Below are 12837 nucleotides of genomic sequence, written 5' to 3'. Positions count from 1 at the left end.
CCATCATTGCTTGCTCGATGTACAGATTCAAGAGTAGGGGCGAAAGGCTACAGCCTTGTCTTACACCCTTCTTAATACGAGCACTTCGTTCTTGATCGTCCACTCTTATTATTCCCTCTTGGTTGTTGTACATATTGTATATGACCCGCGTCTCCCTATAGCTTACCCCTACTTTTTTCAGAATCTCGAACAGCTTGCACCATTTTATATTGTCGAACGCTTTTTCCAGGTCGACAAATCCTATGAAAGTGTCTTGATTTTTCTTTAGCCTTGCTTCCATTATTAGCCGTAACGTCAGAATTGCCTCTCTCGTCCCTTTACTTTTCCTGAAGCCAAACTGATCGTCAATTAGCGCATTCTCAATTTCCTTTTCCATTCTTCTGTATATTATTCTTGTAAGCAGCTTCGATGCATGAGCTGTTAAGCTGATTGTGCGATAATTCTCGCACTTGTCAGCTCTTGCCGTCTTCGGAATTGTGTGGATGATGCTTTTCCGAAAGTCAGATGGTATGTCGTCAGACTCGTATATTCTACACACCAACGTGAATAGTCGTTTTGTTGCCACTTCCCCCAATGATTTTAGAAATTCTGATGGAATGTTATCTATCCCTCTGCCTTATTTGACCGTAAGTCCTCCAAAGCTCTTTTAAATTCCGATTCTAATACTGGATCCCTTATCTCTTCTAAATCGACTCCTGTTTCTTCTTCTATCACATCAGACAAATCTTCACCCTCATAGAGGCTTTCAATGTATTCTTTCCACCTATCTGCTCTCTCCTCTGCATTTAACAGTGGAATTTCAGTTGCACTCTTAATGTTACCACAGTTGCTTTTAATGTCACCAAAAGTTGTTTTGACTTTCCTGTATGCTGAGTCTGTCCTTCCGACAATCATATCTATTTCTATGTCTTCACATTTTTCCTGCAGCCATTTCGTCTTAGCTTCCCTGCACTTCCTATTTATTTCATTCCTCAGCGACTTGTATTTCTGTATTCCTGATTTTCCCGGAACATGTTTGTACTTCCTCCTTTCATCAATCAACTGAAGTATTTCTTCTGTTACCCATGGTTTCTTCGCAGGTACCTTCTTTGTACCTATGTTTTCCTCCCCAACTTCTGTGATGGCCCTTTTTAGAGATGTCTATTCCTCTTCAACTGTACTGCCTACTGCGCTATTCCTTATTGCTGTATCTATAGCGTTAGACAACTTCAAACGTATCTCGTCATTCCTTAGTACTTCCGTATCCCACTTCTTTGCGTATTGATTCTTCCTAACTAATGTCTTGAACTTCAGCCTAGTCTTCATCACTACTATATTGTGATCTGAGTCTATATCTGCTCCTGGGTACGCCTTACAATCCAGTATCTGATTTCGGAATCTCTGTCTGACCATGATGTAATCTAATTGAAATCTTCCCGTATCTCCCGGCCTTTTCCAAGTATACCTCCTCCTCTTGTGATTCTTGAACAGGGTATTCGCTATTACTAGCTGAAACTTGTTACAGAACTCAGTTAGTCTTTCTCCTCTTTCATTCCTTGTCCCAAGCCCATATTCTCCCGTAACCTTTTCTTCTACTCCTTCCCCTACAACTGCATTCCAGTCGCCCATGACTATTAGATTTTCGTCCCCCTTTACATACTGCATTACCCTTTCAATATCCTCATACACTTTCTCTATCTGTTCATCTTTAGCTTGCGACGTCGGCATGTATACCTGAACTATCGTTGTCGGTGTTGGTCTGCTGTCGATTCTGATTAGAACAACCCGGTCACTGAACTGTTCACAGTAACACACCCTCTGCCCTAGCTTCCTATTCATAACGAATCCTACACCTGTTATACCATTTTCTGCTGCTGTTGATATTACCCGATACTCATCTGACCAGAAATCCTTGTCTTCCTTCCACTTCACTTCACTGACTCCTACTATATCTAGATTGAGCCTTTGCATTTCCCTTTTCAGATTTTCTAGTTTCCCTATCACGTTCAAGCTTCTGACATTCCGCGGCCCGACTCGTAGAACGTTATCCTTTCGTAGATTATTCAATCTTTTTCTCATGGTAACCTCCCCCTTGGCAGTCCCCTCCCGGAGATCCGAATGGGGGACTATTCCGGAATTTTTTGCCAATGGAGAGATCATCATTACACTTCTTCAATTACAGGCCACATGTCCTGTGGATACACGTTACGTGTCTTTAATGCAGCGGTTTCAATTGCCTTCTGCATCCTCATGTCGTTGATCATTGCTGATTTTAGATACGTAAACACAAACGCTGCACGCGCACTCCGTTCTTCACGTCTTACGGCTGTGTCACTACTGTGTGATCCCCACACTACTGAACTCTGGGTCCGAGGTGGGACAGGTGACGGCTGTTAAGGTTGTGGTCCGGGAGTGCACCGGGAGGACGGACGGGGTGTTTCGGTGCGCGCGGCAGTAGCCGCTGGATGAGGGGGTGGGGGCGGTGGTGGTGGTGGGGGGTGAGCGCTGGGCAGGTGTTGCGCTGCGCCGAGGGGCTGCTGCTGCGGCGGCGGTGGCGTTACATAATTGCGGTGCGGGAGGCTGCGGCGGAGCCCCGCGCTGCCCCCGAGACGTGGCAACGGCGCGCCGGGCGGCCGGCCGCGGGAGGCGGAGCGCGCTGTCACGCCCGCAGCACAACTCAATCGCGGCGCCGACGCCGGCCCGGCAACACGCGTCTCTCAGTCCGTCTGTGCGAGCGAGTGCGCGGAGCGTCGTGTCGCGTAGCGCGAGTGAGCGAGCCAGTGTCCGCCCGAGTGCCAGTGGGACGCCGCCTCCGGCCGACGCGACCACAGCCGGCTTCGCCCCACCTCGCAGGTCAGTACCACGCTCTGTTTACCTCTGCTCAGACGCTCTCCGGCGCACGTTCGTCCGCGCGCCTCCGGAACAGGAATTTGTAAAACAGCCGTCAGCCACTACATCTGCAACGACTAAGTGCCTGACAGAAGGCTCATCGAAACACCTTCAAGCTTCTTCTCTACTGTCCCATAATCGAACAGCGCGCGGGAAAACTAAACACTTAAATCTTTCCGTGACACCTCTGATTTCTCTTATTTCATTACGATGATAGTTCCTCCCTATGTAAGCGGGCGCCAGCAAAATATTTTCAAACTCCGAGGACAAATTTCACGAGAAGGTCCGGCAGGAACGAAAATCTCCTTTGCTTTAATGACTACCTCCCCAATTTGCGTATCATACCCGTGGCAATCCTTCCCCTATTTTGCGATACTAAAAAAAAAAAAAAAAAAAAAAAAAAATGAGCTGCCCTTCTTTGAACTTTTTCCGTCAATCCTACCTTACGCGGATCCCACATCGCACAGCAGTACTCAAGGTTCAAATGGCTCTAAGCACTATGGCACGTAACATCTGAGGTCATCAGTCCCCTAGACTTAGAACTACTTAAACCTAACTAACCTAAGCACATCACACACATCCATGCCCGAGGCAGGAATTGAACCTGCGACAGCAGCAGCAGCACGGTTCCGGACTGAAGCGCCTAGAACCGCTCGGCCACAGCGGCCGGCAGTGCTCAAGGAGAGGGCGCACAAGTGCAGTATAATCAGTCTGTGTAGTAAACCTGTTGCATCTTCTAAGTGCTCTGCCAGTAAATCGCTGTCTTTGGTTTGCTATCCCCGTAGCATTACCTAAGTGACCGTTGCAGTTTACGTTATCTGTAATTATAATCGCTAAGTATTTGGTTGAATTTACAGCATTTAGATTTGTGTGCTTTATCCTGTAACCGCAACTTAACGGATTCCCTTTAGTATTCGTGTTGCCGACTTCACGCTTTTCATTACTTAGAGTCAATAGACGCTTTTTGCGCCACGCAGATATCTCGTCTGAATCGTTTTACAGTTTGTTTGATCATCTGATTACTTTATATCACAGGAAATGATAGCATCATCTGCAAACAATCCAAGAGGGCTGTTCAGATTCGCCGGCCGGGGTGGCCGAGCGGTTCTAGGTGCTACAGTCTGGAACCGCGCGACCGCTACGGTCGCAGGTTCGAATCCTGCCTCGGGCATGGATGTGTGTGAGGTCCTTAGGTTAGTTAGGTCTAAGTAGTTCTAAGTTCTAGGGGACTGATGACCTCAGAAGTTAAGTCCCGTACTGCTCAGAACCATTTGAACCATTTGCTCAGATTCTCTCCTAAAACGCGTGTCTAGATTAGGAACTGCAGAGGGGTTCTAACATTTTCTTTGGGAACGTCAGATATTACTTCTGTTTCGCTCTATGAGTTTCCGCCACTTACTATGACCTGTGACTTTCGTCACCTGATATCAAGGATGCAGTCGCACAGCTGAGACGATACTCGATAGGCTAGCAATTTGGTCAGAAGTCACTTGTGAGGAGCGGTGTCACAAGCCTTCTGGAAATCTAAAAATATGGAAACAATTTGACATCTCCAGTCGATTCCACTCACTACTTCGTGAGGATAAAGAGCTAGTTGTGTTTCACAAGAACGACGTTTTGTCAATCCGTGTTGGCTGGTTGTCAGTACTATATTTTAATCTGTTGTTGTTGTTCTTGTTTTTCTTGTCGTTGTCGTCTTCATTCGGAAGAATATTTCATGCAGCTCTCGAAGCTACTATATCCTGTGGAAGCCTCTTCATCTTCGAATGACTACTGCAACCCATACACATATTAACCTGTTACTGTACTCGTCGTCTCCCTCCGCAATTTTTACCCCGCACGCTTCCCTCCAATACTAAATTGATAAACTCTTGAGGTCGTGTGTCTAGGGCCTTCCGTTGGGTAGACCGTTCGTCGGGTGCAAGTCTTTGGATTTGACGCCACTTCGGGGACCTGCGCGTCGATGGGGAGGAAATTATGATGACTAGGACAACACCCAGTCCCTGAGCGGAGAAAATCTCCGACCCAGCTGGGAATCGAGCCCGGGTCACTCCGTAAGTGGTTCAAATGGCTCTAAGTACTATGGGACTTAACATCTGAGGTCATCAGTCCCCTAAACTTAGAACTACTTAAACGTAACTAACCTAAGGACATAGCACATATCCATGCCCGAGGCAGGATTCGAACCTGCGACCGTAGCAGCCGCGTGGTTCCGGACTAGAAGCGCCTAGAACCGCTCGACCACCGCGGCCGGCTACTTCGTAAGTAGGCTTTCGTGTAATATTTGGGGTGTATCTTCAAGACTCAGGTCTTTCAGCATTTCCGTTACGGCCTCTAGTAAATCAGACAAACTTTGACGATTCGCACTCCCCTTCTTCATATACATTCAACATCCCCTATTAGTCCTCTTTGGTATGGGTCCCACATACGTGACCAGTATTCTGGGACAGGTCGCACAGCTGTTTCGTTAGCAATCATCTTTTTAGTGCCTTACAAGTGAACTGCTCTCCCATGTGTGTTCATTGCAGTTGATTTCCACACAAATTGTTACACAAGATATTTTTATCGGTCTAATTGTGATTGACTAATACTGTTATAGCATACTGCAGTTCTGTGTTTTGTGAACGCACGATTTGAGGTTTCTAAACGTTTAAAGAGGGTGTCAAGCCTTAACACAACTTAGAATCTTATCAAGATGTGACTAAATATTTGTGCAACTTTTTTAGACAGTAATTCGTTATGGACAACTGCATCATCTGTAAAAGGCTGAGGTAACTATTAATATTGTCCACCAAATCATTAACATACAATCCGAACTGCAAGGGATACGTTTGAAGTTAATTTTACATCTTTAAGTGACCCTCCATGTCTAGGTAACATTTTCCGCCCTCCCTTCAAATAAATCCTCAGTCCAGTCACAAATTTCGTTTGATAGAAATAAGTTCCCACTTTTCCACATGTGCATTTATACTCCGCAAACCATTATGGAGTGCATGGCAGAGGGTGTTCCTATCAATAGAAGCGCTGGCAGCGCTGGAGGGAGGATTTTTCTCACTAGAAACTGCTGATTAGGAATCGGAATTTGTAAAACAACTACCTAGCACGACACTAACATAACACGTAAATATTTTGATTGTCCTACACTATTACCGGTTTTGAATTTAAACACTTTATAATTGAGTTCCTTGTACTTTTTTGTGCTAAGCTTATGAGAAGCACTGTACATCCGACATACGTCCATAGAAGTTGCGCCACGAAACTGGTTGGAAATACACCTAATGAGGTGGCGAAGTCTCTTATTCGAAAGGATAACAATAACGCTTCCCACTTCCATTCTGCAAATGTGCAGCACAATGCAGTTAGGTAACAACTACGAAAATTGCTCCCTATTGTAAAGCACGGAATGTTTTTCCGCCAATTTCCTATTTTAAAATATTTAGTTCGAAGTAATTCATCAGCTGCTTACTAGCCATCTGTTCCTGATGAACAGATGTTGTAGATCCAGATGTGTGATCTTTGTCAGCTGCAGTTCTTATGGGATTACAACTCAAAACAGACCGAATACATCGGAATTTTTAGGAACAAATATTCAGTAAGTTTTAGACATTGTTTAACGCTGTGGTTTTGTTGAAAGTAAAGGATGGCTTAGGCACACACAGAAGTGAGGCATTATCATCTTGATACATTTATTCTTCCGTTTGGCAGCTTATAAACTCCTGCAGGCTCTCCAAATGGTGACATTTGCAGGAGCATTTACTTTGTGATTCCTCTGTAGTTTGCCGCCAAAGCCGTGGCACTGCCGAAAACTATTTAGAGGAGTACATCCAAGAGCAAGAATTATTTTTAGTCACAGAATCGTTATTAATTCTAGTTATGGTGTTGTATAATCGCGTTTTTTGAAAATTCGGTAGTTCAGCGGGAACGTAATTTGACACCGTCGATTTGTGGATGAAACACTTGTAGTTTACTGGTAGTGTACATACAGAAGCAACATTATCGAGATAATGAGGGACGAGCCATTATAATTAAGGCACTGAACTTGCAATAACCCATCTCGCCTTTTATATTTTCCGTTGCTACCCCACCTGTCTTAAACCAAATGAAATGCTTCAATTGTTGCTTTGAAAAGTACACGGAAGATTTCCTTAGCTGTCCTCGCTCTTCACGGGTTTCTGCTCCGTGTCTAATAATTAACCTCGTAATCGGCGACAAAATACCATTGTCATCGTTCCTTCAGTATTGTGATCTGAGATACTTGCAAAATAAATCGCCCTCTATTTTCCCGATAAACTTTCCCTGCTATCTCTCCTGTAGTGCTGGAGAAACTAGATGTAATTTGTTACAGTCGTTCTTTTCTCTCTAACTTCGCTTATCACTGGCTACATAAATCAGTCCAAAGCTCGGAGGAAGGCAATGCCAAACCGCATCCAATAGCACCATGCCTAGAAAGGGTTGTTCATTAAGGTTGATAACATCTTTTTTTTTTTTTTTTTCTTTACCAACAACTGAACAAGAAGATCGGTGCAAGCTTCAAATTATTGTTGCACAAATAATAAGACTTTTCCTGACAGTGAATCATGACAGATCATTTGTCGTAAGTCCGAATATTCCGATGCAGTTGCCGGTAATAGGATAGGAATTTGAAGAGTCAGATGAATACAATTTTTATGAAAGCGTACAGCTCAATAGAATTCTTTCTTTTTTTAAAATCAGACATAACAAGTCTGTGATTTTTAAAAATACAAGTCATGCTTAACTGAAATTAAAGCTGCTATTAGCTGTACTGCGTCTCATACTTACGAATATATGTAACCGTTGCGGGTTTAGAAACGGATACTTCAATCGACTGATTTCAGTACGCGTTTCTTAGTTTTATACGATTTATTATATTATTGATACTGTTATGTGCGTTCGTACTATGAGTACAACGCCACAGAAGTAGGAATTTTGCTGAAGTGAAGTTTTTGCATTGTTTCTGGATTGTTATGTTCCTTTGTACAAACTGACATTTTACCTTATTATGGTTTTCCTGTAGCTATATTATGTGTCTAGGCCGCAGTGTCACCATGCTGTAAATATGCACGTCGAAACTGCAATTACTTAGTGTAAATACGTAACTTTGTTGCATCTATATCGACTAAGCGTGTGTTAGTTTTAGCGCAGGTACTAACGGGCTACACAGATGCTGTAAGCGATAATATGAACGTGGTTGTACTCCGCCGAAACCGGTCATGAAGCTATTATGGCACAAACAAATAAAAAAATCTATTACGAAAGTAGTATCTCATTTTGCATATTGTGGAAAAAAAGACAACAAAACTAGTAATGACGGAAGGGAGGAAAGGACCACGTAAAGTGCACTCCCGTTCTTTTACAATGTGCTGCAGCAGTGAATCTCGTTCTTTAATAGTGACATTTTTACTATTATTATTACCATTATTATCATTATTACCGCATGTGGCTCAGTGGTCGAATGCAAGTCATTTCAATTGGACTCCACTTCGGTGGCTTGCGTATCCGCTAACAAACCCCAGCTATCCAACCGGGGAAAGGGGACGTACAGTAAAACGTGGAGTCCGAACCAAGTGTGGTTCCTGGTGACTTTTTACGTCTTTGAGAGCTGAAGGTTCTTTTAAAGGCACACAAGAAATTTCCGTGGTCCGGCCAGGATTCGATCCCATGACCTCTCGGTTTCATGCCACACCTTGACACAAGGTCCGAAGTGTTGACGCTTAAAAGTGTCGCTACGTACAACAGGAAATGGAAACGTTACGCAGTGAGAGGTTCAGGGTAGACGAGTGACGACCCCGTCTCCTTGCATATTTAGGACTTCCCACAGATTCACGCTAATGAGAATCTCAGGTTTGCTATATTAGTTTTACTGTTGCTGCTGTCAATTTCCACCTGCACATATAGCGGTGCAAGGCAGAAAGATGGCATGCAGTTGAGCGGTACAAGTTTTCGATGAGGCTGACCGTGAAACGGTGGTTTAGAGATACGTCCGCTTTGCTTGCAGGAGAAACTACACGACGCTCTGCCGTATGAAAATACTTAGAGTATTCAGAAGAGTAGCTTCAGTGTCGTTAACATCGATCTTTTTTTGCCGCGGCGGAATGAAACGTTATTACTGACTAGAAACCCGTGGAGGATAGCTGGTCAGTGCCACATCGCCAGACATTAAAGTCCTTTACCCTTCCCGCACCTGCAATTCACATCATGATGATGTGATGTATTCTTTAGAAACATTTTCCTCGCCGCACTGTCAATTGCTTGAACATGAACAGGTACAACGGTCCACTAGTCACTTCTTAATTCTCATTTTTCAGGAACAGAAAAATTTTAAAAAGTGGAAGACCTTTGACATATACTCCTTTCAAAACGCTTCAGCCATCTGAAGAGCTCAAGAAGCTGGTAGCTTTTATTCGGATTGACAGTGACCACGAGAAACTTGTTGATCAATGTTTTGAAATATCACTTTAGAGATTGGAAACTCTGTACATTGTGAATACCACAGCGTTTGAGAAAATGGCAGATAGCGCCCAGGATCCATTTGATGCACAAAAACGTGTAAAAAATTCAAAATTGCCGAATCTCGTTGTGTGAATATTGTTGTTACAGTTAACGAAAACTGGCTTTTGTTAATGTGATATTCGAACCAAGTAAGGAGGTAAGATAAAGGTGTAATATCCTGTTAACGAACAGTTATGAGAGGGCGGACTGGACTAGCACGCGTTAGGAAATGAACTGTGGCCTGTCAACTGCGGTATGCGGTTGAAATGGGTAAAGAAAGATATTTATGCGAATCGCCCTGACTGGGTATTGAAACCTCACTTCTACTGATTAGTGTGCCAGACTCCCAATCACCGTGTCACCATGCTCAGTACTGTCAAATCGTAGAGCAAGAAGTGGTAGGACAAACTTAACTTCTGCAAGTAAAAACTGCCAGTCTGTCCAGAAAAGAATGATGGCTGTTTCCTGCACTGTGCGTAGAATGACGAAACATGTAAGTCTGGCTCTAAAAAGAAACAGTCGCTAAAAAGTGATAGTGAAACAACGTCTGCCTCAAGTCGTTGGTGAGTAGCAAACTATTCGAGATCGAGACCAGAAAATCGATTTTTCATCACACAAAAAACCGCACTGTCAAGAAGTCTGTATTGTTCTGTTTCTTAATTTTTACGACACAATCACACGAGCATTTGACAAAGCCATCACCAGTTTTGACAAGCCATTGGTCATCTTTAGATTGTCAAAAGATAAAATGAGGAGACAAAAAATCATTATACAAGCTGCCAATTACTATGTGTGTAATGATAAAGAGGAATGAAATCAGACCTAATTTTATAAATCTGATAATGACTCTTTTTGTGCTCTTTTTATGCATTCGCGGTCTGACGATTATGAGACGCGTATGTGATTGTGTCGCAAAAGATATAGAAACAGTAAAATAACTTAATCAGCTGCCCCCACACAGTATGTCACTATTTTGCGAAAGTCTATATTGACTGGATGAAGTGAGCTTCAGTCTTTGAAGTGCTCTACATCTGTCTCATGTGCCTTGGTCCGATCCAATTTGCAGAAAATCGAAATTTAGGGATTGGTGGTTTAAAAATCGTCCAGACAAAGAATTAAAAGCCGGGACGCCGAAAAAAATCATAATTTCCAATCATTAGATGATATATTACGATCAAAACTACTGTTCTGTTTATCAAATGTACAAAATTTAGGTTCGTAATGCAAAAATATTTTGCAAACAAAAACTGGATTTCACATGATCCTCCTGACATTTGTGACATCAGCTTGTCTACAGAAAAATCGTTAACAAGAGAAAGCGAGCATTGCAAGGGTATTTTATTTTTAATTATACTATGCATTTGGACCCTGTAGGCCCATCATCATGTGCAAATCGTCTTAATATATAATTTAGTTCTGCTCTCGAGGTGACATCCACGATCCTTTTACGAGCACGTTAGACATTATATTTCATATTTAGTGAATCAACTGCAGAGCACGTTAGACATTACATTTCATATTTAGTGAATCAACTCCAGAATATATGATGAAAAACACTGGAAAAAATAGTAGAAAACTTATCAAACAGTTAAGGAAGAACTTTTTCTTAAGGTTTCCACACCAACAGACGTTGGTTTACTCTTTGTCATCGCTCATCACGTCGCTCCAGGGACACATTTGTTTATAGGTTTTGAAAACGCTTCACAGATGCAGCTTAACATGATATCGTCAAAGACGAAGTTCACCACGTAGTGTCAGAGATCTGAGTATTAACTAAATTTACCTATGCGAGGAATACATTTAAAATAAATCTTTAAAACTGATAAAATAATTATCGCTGGTGCGTGTATAAAGTATCTGGCTCCTGTTATCCCGTCCACTGTGTAGGGAAAACAGGCAAAATATCAAAACCCGCTTTCAGCAACACAGAAATGATTTCAGTCTCAGCTGCTTTGGCAAATCGCTTGTTATGGAGCATATGATGGGAATCAAACGCATTATGAATAAGAAAGAACGCAATTTCGCCGTACCACACAGTGAAGTCAATGGGAAGACCCTAAATCTGTTGGAGCAACTGAAAATATACGGCCATAAAATCAGAAAGCCTGAATCGATGTTAAATCAACATACAAATTTCTCTAGCCACAGTTGCTTTAGTAATTTTAAAGATTTATTTTAAATTTTTGCCTTGCATAAGTTAATTTAGTTAATACTCAGATCTGTGACACTACGAGATGAAGTCCATCTTTGATTATATCACGTTAAAATACATCTGCGAAGTATTTTTAAAATCTATAAACAAATGTACGCCTTAGTGACGTGGTGTGTCATGAGAGAGGTAAACCAACTCTGCTGGTGTGGAAAGGTTAATATCTTTCCTTAATTGTTCGGTAAGTTTTCCACAATTTTGTTTCCACTGATTCTCACCATATTTTTAGCAGTTGATTCGCGAAGTACGAAACTTAACATCTAACCTTTTCATAAAAGGAACATACATTTCACATCGCTCAAGAGCAGAACTAAATAATATATTAAGACGATTCGCAGCTGATGATGGGCCCACATATTCGAAATGCATCGTGTAATTAAATGAAACACGAAAAATCGTGACTGACGCCGTTTTTATTCGTACTTCCTGTGCACTGAATGCAGTAATATTCCTGAGCTGCAAAATATGGATCTAATTAAATAGGATGGTTTGCTTTGCTTTCTTAAGTAAACTAAGACAGGACGATAGTTTAGACTTGTTAGTGCAATTGCTTAATGTACCCTATTAGCATACAGCTTCATTCAAATTGTTTCTGTTCACTGTTTTCGAAATATAACTCTACGTATTCCTATAAATTACTTGCCAGTCGTATTTCCTCTTGCTAAATGAATTGAGAACGTCGACAGGAGCTGTGCACACATCTAAATTCACCCGCCTCCCGTGTTTTGATTTGTCACAGAGGCGAGAGGGGGCAGAAGTTGAAACACCGATCAGAAACCACCGGTGAGACGGTACTAATACAACATGCAAGTCTCGCGGCTGGGTGTTTTCGAAACGTACAGCAGAGGCATGCCCTTAGTTCATCAGCGGATGTGACCTCTTAGTTCAGCGTATTCTATCTTTCTTGGTTACCACCATCGACTCGTTCAGAAACTCATAACTGAACTTTAATGTACAAGACCATTTTAAAGGTGAATTTCAAATTGTCGTCAGTGCCCAAAGTTTGGAACTTTTGGAGTCCCGGGTAAGGCTTACTCGGGAAGGGTCGTGAAAACCTTAAAAATCGAGACATCGTGCGATAATAGGGACATCGATCAAAATTAGGCTAGGCCCAAGTGAAAACCCTGTTGGAAGAACCTACGGCTGGGGTGCTCTTTCATGCGCAAAAGAAAGAAGTTTGATGTCTGGTTTCGAAGCGAGAAGTGATGTCTTGGTGGAGTGGAGCTTATTTCGAAAAACGGAAATAAAGT

The 12837-nt window shown here is 42.5% G+C and overlaps 1 protein-coding gene across 1 annotated transcript in view; it reads left to right on the top strand.

The window, feature by feature from the left end:
* The first annotated feature begins 2444 nt into the window (after positions 1–2444).
* The window catches only part of LOC124798731, a 194847-nt gene continuing 184454 nt past the window's right edge, over positions 2445–12837 (top strand). The window contains exon 1 of the mRNA XM_047262258.1: positions 2445–2832. Coding sequence (XP_047118214.1) covers positions 2445–2832 — 388 coding nt within the window. The remainder of the gene's footprint in view (positions 2833–12837) is intronic.

The sequence above is a fragment of the Schistocerca piceifrons genome, chromosome 5, assembly GCF_021461385.2.
Source record: "Schistocerca piceifrons isolate TAMUIC-IGC-003096 chromosome 5, iqSchPice1.1, whole genome shotgun sequence".
Lineage (NCBI taxonomy): Eukaryota > Metazoa > Arthropoda > Insecta > Orthoptera > Acrididae > Schistocerca > Schistocerca piceifrons.
Note: the sequence above shows the minus strand (reverse complement) of the source record. Positions and strands in the feature narration are given on the sequence as shown.